The sequence below is a fragment of the Aricia agestis genome, chromosome 7 (assembly GCF_905147365.1).
Source record: "Aricia agestis chromosome 7, ilAriAges1.1, whole genome shotgun sequence".
NCBI lineage: Eukaryota > Metazoa > Arthropoda > Insecta > Lepidoptera > Lycaenidae > Aricia > Aricia agestis.
The window spans coordinates 10,591,662-10,608,969 of NC_056412.1; the positions used below are offsets into that span (position 1 = coordinate 10,591,662).

The 17,308-nt window shown below is 36.0% G+C and overlaps 1 protein-coding gene across 2 annotated transcripts in view; it reads right to left on the reverse strand.

The window, feature by feature from the left end:
• Positions 1-17,308, reverse strand: part of LOC121728689 (semaphorin-2A-like) — a 107,581-nt gene that overhangs the window by 22,329 nt on the left and 67,944 nt on the right. For both annotated transcript variants that reach the window (XM_042116919.1, XM_042116918.1), the window contains 6 exons: positions 15,864-15,951; positions 11,534-11,585; positions 3,825-3,995; positions 3,079-3,349; positions 1,962-2,192; positions 302-447 (listed from right to left, as the gene is read on the reverse strand). In XM_042116919.1, the coding sequence (XP_041972853.1) occupies positions 302-447; positions 1,962-2,192; positions 3,079-3,349; positions 3,825-3,995; positions 11,534-11,585; positions 15,864-15,951 (959 nt within the window). The remainder of the gene's footprint in view (positions 1-301; positions 448-1,961; positions 2,193-3,078; positions 3,350-3,824; positions 3,996-11,533; positions 11,586-15,863; positions 15,952-17,308) is intronic.

Sequence of the window (17,308 nt, forward strand, 5' to 3'; positions counted from 1 at the left end):
AGATCGAATTCTTGGAAATATAATGTAGTATCTAATTTTATAAAATGAAATTCGGGACTTATTTTCAAGTATAAAAATTAATTATAAAATCGAAAATGTTGGGTTAGTCGCCCCATTAAAAGGCCGTCAATGCATCTGCAGCTTTTCTGATGTTACGAGTGTCCATGGGCGACGGTAGTTACTTTCCATCAGGTGACCCGTTCGCTGGTTTGCCCCCTTATTTAATAAAAAGAATCTAATACTTTGTTTTCACTGTCTCGCAGCTCTACTCGGTAGGTGTAACGGGGCCCTATGTACTGACCTGCTCTTTAAACCGGCCAGCGAAGGCTTCCTGTATATCATCCATAGTGTACGTGCAAATCGCCGAACCGATTAGCCCGTCGCTGGCCCCCGTGGTAAATGCGGCGTAAAATTTACTCGGCTCCCCCGGCATCTGGTATACGCTCTCTGTGAAAAACGGACTGTGTTATCACACCTTTTTGAGTTACCTGCAGGCTGCATGAGTAGTAGATAGACAAACATAGTCTTTTTCTGAAATCGTAATTGCAAGGCTGTACATTTTACACCTATACACTATCTCTTAGGTGTTTTTAGGGTTCCGTATCCAAAGGGTTTTTACCCTTTGGATACGGAACCCTATTTACGGGACCCTATTACTAAGACTTCGATGTCTGTCTGTCTGTCCGTCTGCCTGTTAGCCTTCAGGCTGTAACTCGAGAACCATAACTGTTGAAATTTTCACAGATTATGTATTTCTGCTGTTGCTATAATAACAAATACTAAAAACAAATTAAATTAAATATTTAAGGGGGCTCCCATCCAAAAAACACAATTTTTCACTATTTTTGCTTTATAATGGTACGGAACCTTTCGTGTGCGAGTCCAACTCGCACTTAGCCGATTTTTTTTTGCCTTGCAAAGGTTAAAAAATATAAAATCAAAAATACTTAATAGTTTTTTTGTATTTTTAACCTTTACGTTCGGCGTTATTACCATTTGACAATTTATAGAACATCATGTATCAAAGTTCTATAATAGGTATTTTAAATGCAGCTTATACAATATTTGACGATAAGTGATTGTTAGTGAACCCACATCTTAAGCCGCCACACCCGTTCTCGGTGGTTAACATGAAAGCGGTCGATATTTGAATTTTAAATCGAACCCCAATCACAACCCAACTCAATCTTAACACAACTCCCAAAGTACATTAGATGTTTACGCATTAATTGACTTCAAAACCACCCCGTGTAACGATCTCGAATCAACTGTGACAACAGCCTGACTGTGTTTAATGTTTACATACATCACTAAATACTGTTTGGGTCACTTATTAATTACTATTTTCTTCTTATCAGTCTTAAGGCTGTTAAGAAGAAAAATATTTGCCTATAATACACTTGTATTATAGGCAAATAATCGTAAAAACGATTTTGTTTTACGAGCACACGTCTTAAAATTTTAACCACTCGAAGATAATACAACAATAAGAAATTTCAACTGAAAACCACACGAGACTCGAGCACCTTCACCTATTTAAAGTCGGTTTAAAATAGGTTAAACATTAATTTTTCTATGCCATACGAATGTGCTCGAAAGCATAATTATGAAAGCACTCAACGTGCCTTTAAATATGCTTCATGCAATTATCACGATTGCTTTTAATTATTTTCATAATGGCATCGGATTAAGTTTATGCGCTAAATGACAGTACTCACCAATGATATAATAATAAAAAAAAAACTCAAAGCAGATATGTTACTACCGCGCGCGTTGTGAAGCTTCAAATGCGACCCAATTGGGTCGTCTTTTATTTAGTCTGTCTCTTTTATGTAAATGGCATTTCGTATCTTTTGTTTCACTTATCTGTCAAATTTGTCAATGTTGTTCGGAAGAGATTTAAGCCGGAAAATAGTATGAACGTAACAGATCTGTATAAGTAGAATATCATTGGTACTCACGTATTTCGTCAAAGTAGAAGGGGAATTCCCCGGGTATGCTGCAGTTGAGTCTCGCCTTAAGGTAAGTCGCCCAGTTTTGGCCGAGTATGTTCTTGCCGCCCGTGTCGTTCTTGCACACGCGGGCGACTCGGGAGTAGACCGCTTTGCCGCAGTTCATGAACTCTACCGCCGTCTCCCGAAAAAAAAATAGCACGTACTCTCCCACGTCGAACGAGCCGACGAAATGTGTTTCTGCAAGAATACAATATTACAAAAAAGTTAGATAAATATATATTTAAAGGAAATTAATAATTATCGTCTTATGTAAAAAATTGCTACTGGATTTTTGTTAATTTTAAGATCACTTATCTTAAATCGACTTCGCGAACTGCGAAAATGAATGTTAAAGTTAAATAAGTAATTTTAAATGCGATTTCACGAAAATAATGTCTTTTGCTATTGTATAATAATATTTTATTAGTGAGGTCATTGACACGCTAACTCATTAGTGAACAAGTTTTTTATCTATAATCGCTATTATTAGTATCCTTACAATGATTAAATTGTCAACACCTGCTCGACAGGATTGTATTTACATATCTTAAGTTATCGTTGAATTGATAATATTATTATCATACTAATATGGTACAATTGTGGTACCTAATTTGCTTAAAAACAGAAGCGGGTGCTACTGGATACCAGAGTGGATTGAAACAAGTTTACATACTACCGGAATGTACACATTATTATTCATCATTGTCCTTATCCCGAGTTGGCATCCAATACTGGCGCCCGCTTCTGACTATGTTAATCACAGCGCCACTTATAAGTGGGAGAGCCATGCTTCGGCACGAATGAGCCGGCTCGACCGGAGAAATACCACGTTGTCACAGAAAACCGGCGTGAAACAGCGCTTGCGCTGTGTTTCGCCGAGTGAGTGAGTTTACCGGAGGCCCAATCCCCTACCCTATTCCCTTCCCTTCCCTACACTCCCCTATTACCCTATTTCCTCTTAAAAGGCCGGCAACGTACTTGCAGCTCTTCTGATGCTGCGTGTGTCCATGGGCGACGGAAGTTGCTTTCCATCAGGTGACCCGTTAGCTCGTTTGCCCCCTTATTTCATAAAAAAAAAACTTACTGTCCAACCACTTGGAGTCGTACTTGAGCGTGCGTTTGAAGTTGAACCTCTTTTGTCCCGTGCGGAAGTCGAAGAGGTCGTTGCGGAATATGACGGGGTCGGCCTTGGTGAACTCGGCGTTGGTCCCCGCGTAGAGCGCGGGCAGGCCGCCGGGGTTGCCCCGCGTGACCCACACGGCCGTGCTGTTGTCCGCGGGGTCGTAGGGGCACTTCGCGACCCCGAGCCCCACGCCCGGCACGTACTCGTGCCGCGGGAGGTGAGTGAGGTTCAGCTGGAAACGTTGCTATTGTTAGTCTAGTGTCTAGTCTGACTTTTATGCGACTGATAGGATCAAAATGTATCTGTCAGTTATAGAACTCTGAGCGATATTATAGTGATCATATTCGGAAGTGTGATTTATTTATAAAAACAAATATTTATAAATTTCAATAATTAAAAAGGGAAGTGGTTTTTCGACGAAAAATTAAGTGAAAAGAGTAATTAGGCTTCTTGCCATTACTCTGTTCACCTAGCAAACTCAGCCACCCCCTGTCATCTAGGTCCGCCATCTGTGAGTGCCTACGAATCAATTTCTTTGATGTACCTACTATCGGAAAAGTTGATTCATAGGCAGATTAGTCGGCCTTCATAATTTGGTCATGTTCTATCAAACCCAGCCTGTGATTCAATCAATTGACATGACCCGACCAAAAGACGTGGGTCCGCCATTTGCCTACAAATCAATTTGTCTAATCATTAAAACTTACGTAGACCACCCAATCTTTAGGGCTGTGGGCGTTGGTCCCGCACACGTAGAGGCGGTCCCCGTCCCCCATGGGCTGCAGCACTCGAATGTGGTTCCGGCACTCGTACGGCTCCGACTTGCCCTTGCTCACGCACTGCGCTACATTGCTCGCCTCCAGGTACAGCCCGTCTCGCTGTGTACAACAAATCACGCATTGTACTTGAAATTACACTTTAGAATGGTTATGTGGTAATGCAAATCGCGTCGGAGCGTCGGAGATGTAAGGATGTGGCTATGTAATTAGGTCTACCAAACATTTGACATAACAAGCCGACGTTTGATTTGTGGTTTTGTGGTGATGTTAGCATAAGAATGGCTAGGATTGACAGTAATTAATAGCTAGCGCGCGGGTGTAACAATGGCCGTTAAATATAGAATGGATAGTAATTGTAGAGATAACTTTGTAAAAGCTTGTGAAGGAAAATACAGACTGAAATTAATTTATTTTATACGAAAAATTTTTGTAGTATATTATAAGAAATCAGTCTTTTCAAATGTTAATGAATTATTATATTATTATTAAGATAAGAACTTAAACAATTTACTCATTATTATTCATTGCTTAATAATATAAGAATACTTAAGATTAAATGCTCGTTAGCTTATGACTATGACTAGTATGTTTGTATGTAATTGCATGAACATTTAAGCAGAACGTTTCCGTGCGGCGAACTGACATGAATAGTGAATGCCACTCATCACCGCGGTACCTTTGTTTTGAGTTGTTGACCTTAGGCCGAGCAATTGTTGAGGCCAACAATACTGTGAGCACTTCTGTGCGTCTCACGCCCGTTTCCCTAATGCCTAGTTCACACTAGGTTAGTATTCTGAATATACATAATGAGCTTCAAAATAATTGTTAACGCGTACCTACTAATAATAATTATTGTTAATGCAAAAATGCCTTTCGCATATCTTTAAAAGTGCGCCAAAAATGGAGGAGTAGCGATTGGCTAATATCGTAATTTGTACGTGTTAGAGGTGACCTGACCCTTTAGCCAAGATCTTTTCTTTATCGCTTCTTCATTGAATGGCCGATAAAAATGTATGGAATTGACATAAGCGTTCGTTAATATGACGTTGACGTTCGTTTCGTCTAATGTCAATTCCATACATTTTGATCGGCGATTCTATAAAGAAGCTTGACTACAGACAGACTGGCTGTAAAAGGTAAACAATATTAATGTGACCATCGGACAGCTACTTTACTAATTGCATTTAATTTAAATTGACGTGTTGAAAAAGTGTGCTTTTGATTATTATCCATTAGGGACTCCACCCACGTCCCCAATTTTATGACAATGATGGAGGGCGCAGATTGCAGTATTAACGACACATCTATGAAAAGTGTGCGTCAAATCCTGAATAATGGCTACATAATAAATATTTTAACGTTAAAAATTGGTACGTGTAATAATTGAAGCCTTTGTCTTGTTAATGATATTTTTTATAGCCCAATGCCGTTTAAAAGGCCACGAATCGATGAGTGGATTTCGTAGTTCAAAGTTTTAAATTTTTTATGACCCCGATGAAACGAGTTGCATACGTTTTAGGAGGTTTTGATTTTATCGCAAGATTTATAGTGTACTGTTTTATATGATTCTACTTCTGAATCTTCATATTAAAATTAAAGATTTTGCACTCAGAACACTGTCTTCATTCAAATAATTGTTTACGTCTAAAGTTATAGCATATTTTTTAAGTTTTCTGCAATCTCCCATATCGGGGAAGTTTTGAAACTAATCTTATATATAAAATTCTCGTGTCACAATGTTAGGCCACGTACTCCTACGAAACGGCTTTACTGATTTTAACCAAATTTATATGCATATTCAGTGGGTCTGCGTCTCCCTGGTACTTTTTATATTGATCAGTGCATTTGTTGAATAAATAATAGTAAATTATTATTACAACTCGAGACTGTCGGCGACCATTGTTTGTGCGACGGGGTAGCGATGGACGTTGCCATGGTGACATACTTATTTAGTCACTTCAATAAAATAATATGGGCGAAATCCATACTAATATTATAAATGCGAAAGTGTGTCTGTCTGTATGTCTGTCTGTTACCTCTTCACGCCCAAACCGCTAAACCGATTTTGCTGAAATTTGGCATGGATATATCTTGAGTCCCGGGAAAGGAAATAGGATACTTTTTATATATAAAAAATGTACGGTTCCCGCGCGATAAACTAATTTTGGCGCAAAGGAGTGGCGGGCATTATTTAGTACTTTATAATATGGCAAAGAAACGTTTGCCGGGACAGCTAGTTTATTATAATTATTAGTAATTACATTTACAGCAAGGTCTTGTGGTTCTATATTTAAACTATCCTACCACTAGTCTCAAGTCTTGTAGTGGTTAGAAGTTTGGTCTAACTTTGATCAGAACACATCCCGAAGTTCTGTTTAGTTCAACCTATAACAACCGATGGCTACAGTTTTTAACCATCGACAAAAAAGAGGGGTGTTATAAAATTTACATGTCTGTCTTTTTGTATGTGTGTGTTGGTCTGTCTGTCTGTCTGTATCATCGTAGCATCCAAACGTGTAGACCGCTTTTGATCTAGTTTATTTATTATGTTTAAAAGCAGGATCGAGAGTGTCATTAGAAATAGCATACAAATATCATCATTAAACCAATACATAAGTATAGGGTTATGTTTTTACTGTTAGACGAAGGGTATTTTGATCTATATGTTATAGGCAAACTCCGAAGCTCCGGCGCTCCTAGGTTGGACTGGTCAATCCTCAGGTCAGACTGAATGACTTAGTCAAAGCCCAAACAAATGTAAATTTTCGGCCTTTGACTAAACAATTTTCGTCAAATCTGGGAGGGACTAATTTGGTCAGGCAAACGTCAAAACACAATTTTATTAAATCGGGGTTTGACGAGTCAAACTCCGATATAGGTATGAAGTGTCTTATCTTCGTATATTTGGAAGCATTTTATCATTTAAGCAGCTTTCAAGTCTTAACCGCTTAACTCTGCCAGTTCTGACACCTGATTGGTCAGCTTACGTGATTTTCACTTTTATATTTGAGATGCTTTGAGAGAATGCCGTGTGGCATTAGGCCCGCCTTTTGTACGATGTGCAATAAAGTATAAAATAAATAAATAAATGCTTTGGAATATACGGAGGTTAGTTTGTAAGATTAGGTATAAAAAAATAACATTTTTAAAATAGGGATGATGACAAGGTCAAAGATTAGCGAATTTTGTTAATAAAATAAAGAAATCACGGTGAAAAATAAGTGTTCCCAAAATTTCAGCTCGATAGCATTTTTATTTTTTTTGTTATGCGCCTTCAAAGTTGGATAATCAAGTCGTTTTTTTTTTAATTAAATTTCTTAATATTTGTATACCATTCGATATCTTATGCAATTAAAAGCAACTTTTGTTATGAAAACACTTTCATAAACGCAGTATTTAATATACCTGTCGAACAAAGTTCTCTCCCGATGCGTACAAACTACGAAAGAGTGACGTCAGTCTTTCGTAGCACTTTGTATGGAGCGTTTTGGGCAGGTCTATTTTATGAGATGTTTGAATTGTCATATCTTGGTGAATTTTTAAGCTATCAGAGTCATTCTTTCAGCAACGTTTCTATTTTTTAAGGGTCTTTCAATTACCAATAAGAAAAAAAAATAGTCATCAAGCCTATTTTGATGTTTATTGTTTTAATAATTTCTTATGTAATTAAAATGGAAAATTAATAATTTTTCTGACATGGTGAGGCATTAACTTTAATGTTAATTGTTTTAATAATTTCTTAGGTAGTTAAAGTGGCAAATTAATCATTTTTCTGACATGGTGAGGCATTAATGTTAATGTTAATTGTTTTAATAAAGCTTCTTTATCCACGTTTTTAGTAACAACAACACCGTTTTGATTCACTCATCTTCAATTTTACACAATTACACGCTCAATGAACGAACATGAAATGACAAAACAATCGGTCGGAACACCGCGAGAGACATTATGAACCTGTTTAAACATGTTCAGATCAACGTTTGACCGAGTTTTGCAGTCGCTTCTAGGATTGACTAGGCCAAAACCGAAACAGAATAATTTACTTTCGACGTTTGACTGAAAAGTTAGGAGCTCCTGGGTTTGACTAAAAATACTTCAGGCAAAGGGCGAAATTGAAATGTATTTCGGGGATCGCCTGACGGCTTTGGCCAAACCTAGGATAAACCAGTCCTTCCGCGAAGAGACTGTGTATCGGACTTTGACTATAACATATCGCACCTTCGGTACAACAAAGTCACAACAGCTCATTTTCAAATTGTGCAGGACAAGGGTTTTAATTTTTTTTCCGCATGTTTTTCTACATTTAAGGATAACTATTCATAGTAGGTTTGATATCTTTAAATAATTAATTCTTTATTTAGTTGGCTATACTTCTAAGTAAAAATCTTCTACTTAATTAATAAAAAAAATCTAATAAAAGACATAACAAAAAAAAGTGTCCTTAATTATACCTTTGTTGCTCCAGGAGTTATTAAGTTTAATGACTCAAACAAGGTATGTTTTAAATGAAATAAAGTGTCTTAATCAAACATAATCGTATATTTTCTTCTCTAAAATCAACTACTAATAAAAGGTAACGTAAAACAATTAAATTCTAATGACATTCATTAAATGGCATCATTTTAATACTTTAATTTGCATTCTGACGCCTCCGTGGTCTAGTGGTAAAGAGCGCAGCTCTTGACTCGAAGGTGGTGGATTCGAATCCCGCGTTGGAAACGTGTTATTTCCAAGTTTGGTTAGGACAATGCAGGCTGATTACCTGATTGTCAGACAATTAAGATGATCCATGAGCCGAATGGGCGTGTAAAAAGTCGGTCCTGCGCCCGATCTCTCACCAGTAGTGCCGGTCGTCTGTCCTACTGGGTTATGAGAGTAAACGGAATAGAGAGTGCTCTTGTGTACTGTGCACATACTTGGGCACTATAAAATTAATCCTGCGTAACTGGCCTGGCTTCAATGAAACCGGCCACCGTCACCGAAAGCGGTATGGGAAGTTATTATGCTTGACCATTATGCTTGTTTTTTTAAATACTTTGTCTGGTTTTTTTGCCATTGACTCGGGTTTCTGGTTCTTTTTTAGACTTTGTAACAATACTTCCTTGTTCAGTACTTGGTATATTCTCACATACTGCATTATGATACACAATTATTGGCACACTAGAAAGACGTTTGCAGCGAAATGTAGATTTAGAGTGCTTGGAATGACTGCCAGAGCTAGATGAACTTGAGCTGGATGTACCGCCATTTGAGCTGGAAGAATCGCCGTTAGAATTGAAGGAACCACTGCTAGAGCTGGATATTCTACGGATTGTCGGAATAACTTTCTTTTGTACCTTTTTTGCGGTGGTTCATAGTCAGATCCATCTAGAATAAAAATATTATTAATAAATTACATTTTTATAATGCAAAAGCCTGAAGTCAGTAACAACAGTAAAGAAATTGTGAATTGTCTTCAATTTTATAGTTAATCTAATTGATCAACCCTTGATTAGATCAATTAAAATTGAAGACGAAACTCTTTCGGTCCAGCGTGGATCTTCAACTTTATGTTCTAGAATATAGATCATAAAGTTGGAAATCCATTGGGTACATGATTGTAGTTTCGGTGACGAGCTCATCGTACAGCCTTTCAGAAAATAACATAGCTGATCATCACTATTGTCATCAAATTATTAATAAATAAAAACTATGCGGTTTACTTGCAACTTTGATAAAAAAATGAACATAAATGAACCTATGGGGTAACAAAGTCTCAATTTTATTTTTAAACTAAATAGATAGTACTCATGATACAAAAAATTGGAATCAAAAAGTCACAAGTCATTTATAACCAAGTTTTAAATAATAATATTGAACCTTTACAGCATTATTATAGTTTATGACTTTGTAGATCCAATTTGTATAGTTAAATAATATAATAATTTTGGATCAACAAAAACGGTTATTAAAGAAATGCCGTTGTAGCTCCAAAATTATTGTAATTTTTAAAAAAATATTGAGGTGTTAATAACAGATACGTTTTTGTTGCTCCAACATATAAGAATAAAAATGGTCATAAATACCTTTGTGTGGCTGTAGCTCCAACGTACGTCAAACACTCGCGGGCGCGGGGACACTACTGACTAATGAAACTTTGTCGGCCCAAAACGCAATGGAATAACCGCCAATAACCACAAAGGCACTTCCGCCATCTAGTATAATTTCGAGAAACTTTCGCGAATGTCTTTGTTGCCCCAAGTACAGGCATGGTTTAGAAACAATTTGGCATAATTAGCTGGATTTTGCAGTTTTGGCTATTTGTGACTTTGTTGCACCGAAGGTGCGATATATATAATATGGCTTGGCCCATGCCTGATCTAAATAAATAAATAAAAAATACGTGAGCCAAAAACTTTGTATCCCTTTTGACGAAAAATTGGGAAACGTAGGTGAATGAAATTTTGCACAGTTATAGTTTATATGGTGAAGGTGTGCATCGAGCTAATTTTATTTTAAAATTATGCTTTTATCATACATTTTTTAACAAATAAAACATTACACACGTAGTGTGTGTAATGTTTTATTTGTTAACACACACACCTAGGAAAGTGACAGATTTTTGAGTGACAAGCCTATACATACGAATATACTCTTTTATTTATGGTTGAAGCTGTTGACAATAAGGTAACTAATTAAAAAATGGATTATAGGTTTTTTATTGAATCATAGTTTTTTTTTTAATGAAATAAGGGGGCAAACGTGCAAACGGGTCACCTGATGGAAAGCAACATCCGTCGCCCATGGACACTCGCAGCATCAGAAGAGCTGCAGGTGCGTTGCCGGCCTTTCAAGAGGGAATAGGGTAATAGAGGAGGGTAGAGAAGGAATAGGGTAGGGGATTGGGCCTCCGGTAAAATTAGATACTACCTATTAGATAGTTTTTATTATTCGTAGCTATTAGACAATGCTTACACGGCCAGTCTGAGATCAGCTGAGTCCCAGAGACAAGAGTTGAAAAAAATATGATTAAGTCAATATTTTTTTACAAAATATAGGTAGTAGTCCTAAATCCTAATGTCGTTGAAACTAAGGTCGAATTTCGACCATTGGGCGATCTCTAGTTATTAGAAATCAGGAAAGTCTTATTTGAAATTTTTGGACAATACAAGTACTTTTTCCTCCTTTTCCCCCCCTCTTTATGTATTGAATTGTATTGTGTTTAAATTCGTATTAACAGCCTGAAAATTATTATAAGTTATACTATAATTATTATACTGCCGGTTTTTTTAAAAACGAATACCTAATATAAAAGATGCAATCTTAATATATAAAAATAATTCGGGTTTTCCTTCCTGACGCCATAACTCCAGAACGCACGAACCGATTTCCACGGTTTTGCATTCGTTGGAAAGATATCGGACTCCGTGAGGTCTATAGAAAAAAAAAATCACAAAAACTTCAAGAGAAAAGCAGGAAAACAGGGAAAATCATTTTATGGCAATTTTATGGCAAAACAACATAGTAAGTTATAAATAAAACGACTTGTTGAGATTCAAATCACTGGAAACCGACTTATCAGGCTGCTAAAGTGAGTCATGAACTATCTTTACAGTTAGCTAACCGGAGTACAAACAGTGAATCATGGCAGTACTGACCTCACAGTGCGTCTGGCTAACGTCGGTCATGTTCACCTTAAATATTCGGTCCCTGCAACAAAAAAAACATATTTAGCTTACTTTATACAACTATAAGTATATGGAGTGTAACAAAACAAAGTGCATCCTTTCCCAAAGTGGGCGATAACGCCCCCTAGTGGGCGCGGAAGGGGGGCGGTGTGGGACCCAGAAAAAAAATGGAGCGTTATATAGAGGTTTGGCGGGTGATTTATTTCATCTGGATGCATTTTAAATTGAAACTATTGGGGCGCTAAAACATAATTTGTTTACAAAGTGGGCAGTAGACAAAATAAGTTTGGGAACCCCTGCTTTAGAGTATGTATATGTGTCCCTTATATTGAGTTCACTGTGAAAGTAGCACTACTGAAAGAGCAATTTTTATTTTTAAAATATGTGATTTTCATGTTACCCATACGATTCACGAAAAATTGCGCCCCACCGTCATGGATTTGCCCATACAAAAGTTTTAAAAGGTTACTCTTTCAGCGCTGCTACTTTTACAGTCAACTCCATATAGGGGACTCTTGCACACTATAAAAGTGTAAGCTATAATTATCACTTTTTTGTTACACTCTGTACATCCATATTACATAAACAGTCAAGTTCAAAGTACAATTATTTAAAGCGCTCCCCCTACGGAGATGCCGTATTTAAAGCGCTCCCCCTACGGAGATGCCGTATTTTAACCTTTTTAGAGTCTTATTAACTCATAATTTGAAAACTACAAAATTATAATAAAAAATTAAACATACAGCAATAATCTTCAGCATAATTTATGAACATTCCTTTTCCTGTTACTAATTTTCTATTTTTGTTTATTATACTCATGATATCAGCTTCCAAAGTGGGTAATACCAATTTATTTCAATTCAAGCATACATTCACTATCTCCCTAGTATTTACAAATTACGTTTATTTTAAACACACGCCAATAGATCGACAATTTCACTAACTATAATATATTCGCTGTTCGAATTTTTTTAGGTCAATTTTAAACTAAGATAAGTAACAAAATTGGATTTTGGTGCGATCTCGACATTGTATGGTCAAGGTCGTTTGCTCGAGGGATGGCCTTAAGGTAAACAGATAAATAGAAATAGTTTCACTTTAGACCAACTAAAGATTTCTTCAACCAAAGAAAGTGTCTTGTATTCTACTAGGTATTCAGTAATTTGGGAAAATTACTGAATACCTAGTAGAATACGGACATTAAATATATAAATGATAAAGTAGAAACACAAATCTTTATAATATTAATATTAAGTATATCGCATTCATTTATAACTTCATTTATTCTTGTAATTAAAGCTTTGGAATTTTACGCTTAGAAAATACCGCATAGGTAACTTTTTCCGCGTTCCTAATTAAGCAACAATTTAAATTTGTAACTAAAACTTAGCTGCTCAAAATACAAAATACTGTCGTGAATGTATTCAAAATATTCATGCTTCTAATATAAATTATTATATACCGGATCCTTCTTTTGAAAGTTAATTAGTAGCATTAACACGAAACATAAAACTAACACGATAACTTTTCAATTTAACAAGAAACATTATAAGATTGTTATTTGCATAGAGTTAAGTAAAGCTACCGTGATATTTTAGGTTCTTTATTCGAAATAATTTGTAACAGAAACCACTTGATAGATACAAGCTTGAGTCAAGAAATTAAAGACACTTTTTTTTTATTATGAAATAAGGGGCAAACGAGCAAACGGGTCACCTGATGGAAAGCAACTTCCGTCGCTCATGGACACTCGCAGCATCAGAAGAGGTGCAGGTGCGTTGCCGGCCTTTTAAGAGGGAATAGGGTAATAGCGGAGGCTAGGGATGGGAAGGGAATGGAATAAGGGAGGGTAGGGAAGGGAATAGGTAGGGGATTGGCCTCCGGTCAACTCACTCACTCGGCCAAACACAGCACAAGCGCTGATTCACGCCGGTTTTCTGTGAGAGCGTGGTATTTCTCCGGTCGAGCCGGCCCATTCGTGCCGCAGCATGGCTCTCCCACGTCAAAAACTATTTGTGTATAATATGGGATTTTTTTTTAATATTAAGTGCGCTGGATCATTTTACTAGACTACAATGTTTGAATATCTTAGAGATTTCAAATTAGTTACTAACGAGGTACAACACTAGCGTTAAAAATGAAAAAAAATATATATTTCAGACTTCAAAATATAAATATGTATTAAGTATATAAGTAATATATTTATTTGAAGTCTGAAATATATATTTTTTTCTGGGGATTTATTAAAATTAAACAAAAAACAAACTAGTAATTATGGAGTTGCTTTTGAATAAAAAACATTATATTGACATAGTAAAACGTAGTAACAATGTATGACACAATACTACCGGGGTTACTGAACTCAAAACTATTAAAATTAGCGTCATGCTTCTGACCCTTTTTAAAAATTGTTTACCGGCTGATAGCTGATACAATTTAAAAATCAATAGGAGACAAATGTCGTGGATAATTGACATGAGCCCTACCATGTGAGCTTTATAATACTGTTGCTCACCCATACAAGTAACCATACAATTATTGAATATTACGGCTAGGCTAGGAAACAACGCAAACAAAAAGTTACATACAATAAAGTTTAATTGATGTTTTTGTGTTCTCGGTCGGTCTTTGTTAAAGTATCAAAACTATTTGGGTGTGTTATTATCGTACAATCAATGTATAAATAATAATGTATTCTATGGTAGTAATTAGTGGTAGTAGTCTATACTTCCAGGGCCGGATCTACCATATGGCTTGTTGGTCACACGGCCCCATGAAGGGTTAAGTTTTAGGGGTATTATGGTTTTTGATCTTGTTTTTTTTTTGTTTAAAGTTGAAATAATTGAGATTGTTCTGAGCAATTGTTTAGCATTTGGCTGCTGGGCAAAGGCGTCTCCTCTTTTTTTTCATAATTCACGATTTTGAGATACACTTATTAGTCGAAACTCAAACGCATCCAGTTCTTAAAGAACGCACCTTTTTTGGGTAGGCCTCTGTTACATCATTTTTTTATATCTTAAATTATTATTACATTGGACCCAGTAGTCACAGCTGCCCACTGGTCAATAGTATCTTTCATCGTATTAATTATTAATAGCTTAACAATAATTTCTATTAGCCATATGCACCAGCTAATCAGGTACAACTATAATTAGCCGGCTAATGTAATCCTGTTTATGGCCAATATCAGGTGGTTAATTAATCACGTTCGGTAATACCAGTCGCTCACCTCTTATCATGACGTACTAACCAAATAATGATGCCTCTACGTCATCATTAATATTATATTATTAGACGTTCCACGCGGCTTCGCCCGCGTAAATTAGATATATCACCTACGAATAATATATCACAGACAAATTAGTTCACAAAAAATTTCACGATACTTCACGTGATCTACTTCTTATCCACAGATAAGAAGTAATTCTGTTATTTGGCACACCAAATAACAGAAAAATTGCTCCAGTAGTTCGTGAGATAAGCCCTTTCAAATAATTTCCCTCGTTTTTTCCACATTTTCCTCTATTTCTTCGCTACTTCTTAGCGTGATAAAATATAGCCTTCTTCAATAATGGGCAATAACTGAAATAATTTTTCAAATTGGACCAGAAGTTCCTGAGCGCGTTCAAACAAACCAACAAACAACAAACTATTCAGCTTTATAATATTAATATTATAGATGTTGATATTATTATATTATGTATACTTCTATACTGATATAACATTAAATTGTGTATGTCTGTTGTGTGAGGCATACAAACTTAACTCTAAGGGCCTGTTTCAGCACTTCCTGATAAGTGCCGGATAGGCTACCCACCACTTTAGAGGAAACGCTAACACCGTTTTCCTATACAAACGTATTCCCCTGTTTTGTCCCTGGACAATGCGTCTATACAAATGATTTTTTTATATAATATTGGGCTCTGTTAAAGCTATGCCTCTATGTTCGATTTTTTTTTAATTTACAAATAAATAATAAATATGATCCTTTAAAAATCGCAAACAATTAATGCCCCGTACCCCGCCAATCCACCTACCATGAAAGAAATTTGAAAGATCTATAAAAACGTAGAGGCATAGATTTACTCTTCCTGAAGATATTTTTTCTTCATTTAAATTCTTCTGCACCCGCGTTCCCTCTTAACTTGATAGATAGAGTCTGGAGAATCCATCAAAAAAGTTGTGCATAGCCTATCCGAAACTTTATCAGGAAGTAGGGAAATAGGCCCTAAGTCTTCTTTATAAAAATGTAAAAATAAGACAAAGCCCAAAGGATTATTAAAATATAATTTTCACTTACATAGCACCGACGTAGAGGGTATTTCTTTCTTCATTTACATACAAAGTGCGGTAAAATAAAGTGCCGCACGTAAATTCCCGAATATGATCTGAAACAAAAGAAAATATTCATGTAGAGCGCCTTCATCAAGTGAATATTGTAGGCCGAAAGTGTTTTCACAGAATATAATAATTTTAAGAATCAAAAAACAAAAAAATCTATAATATCTGCTCTACAAAATGATATCAATTTAAATCTGAAGTTCTTCATACTACAGTAATTATTAGTACTACTAGAAATCATATAACTTCTTTTGATTGAAAACATAAAATATTCATTCTTCTTGACCCGGCAACATGAAAATGTGACGTTGCACCGGATGGTTTTACAGGGTTTTACCGATCTTGCATTGCTAGTCTTTAAAATCCATACTACACTCAAATGCAGAATCAAAGTTGTTTTAAACGAGATTTATAAACTTTTAGCCTTTAACTCGACTAGCCGGCTCAAAATAATATAGACGTAGACTACAATGACCAACGATAATATAATTAGCTATTATGATTAACTACTCAATGGCGCTTAAGAGGATACAACAGGGGCTAGAGAAATGAAAAAAAAAGTACGTGTAATATCTATAGCTGTCTCCCTTACCTCAGGCCTATACCGCAGAACGCGATAGAGACAACTGCAGAAAATCCAGAAAATCAACGATTCGTTGTCCCCTGATTCCTTCTCCAAAACTTAACCGATTTAAGTACTTTTTTCACTAAAGATTAAAGAAAGGCTTGAGCTGTGTTCCTATGTTTTGCTTTTTTTGTATAATCTAGCCAAATCTGTTTTCTGGACTTTTGAACACAGTGGAAAATTTGGCCATTTTTTTGCGTTTTTGAACGTTCATATCTTATTTAATAATTAAATTATGAAAAAAAAGGAAACATAGGGACATTGTATTAGTGGCCGTAGATATTCAGGAAAAAAATTATAACTCTATTAGCATTATCCAGGGAGGAAACAGGGGACAACGTTTGTATGGAAAAAAGGGCGGTGTGGAATCCTCTTAATTTAGTTTGTGACGTCATTAAGAGGATACCACAGCGTCTAGAGAAATGAAAAAAAAGTACGTGTAATATCTATAGCTGTCTCCCTTACCTCAAGCCTATACCGCAGAACGCGATAGAGACAACTGCAGAAAATCCAGAAAATCAACGATTCGTTGTCCCCTGATTCCTTCTCCAAAACTTAACCGATTTAAGTACTTTTTTCATTAAAGATTAAAAAAAGGCTTGAGCTGTGTTCCTATGTTTTGCTTTTTTTGTATAATCTATCCAAATCTGTTTTCTGGACGTTTGAACACAGTGGAAAATCTGGCCATTTTTTTGGGTTTTTGAACGTTCATATCTTATTTAATAATTAAATTATGAAAAAAAAGAAAACATAGGGACATTGTATTAGTGGCCGTAGAT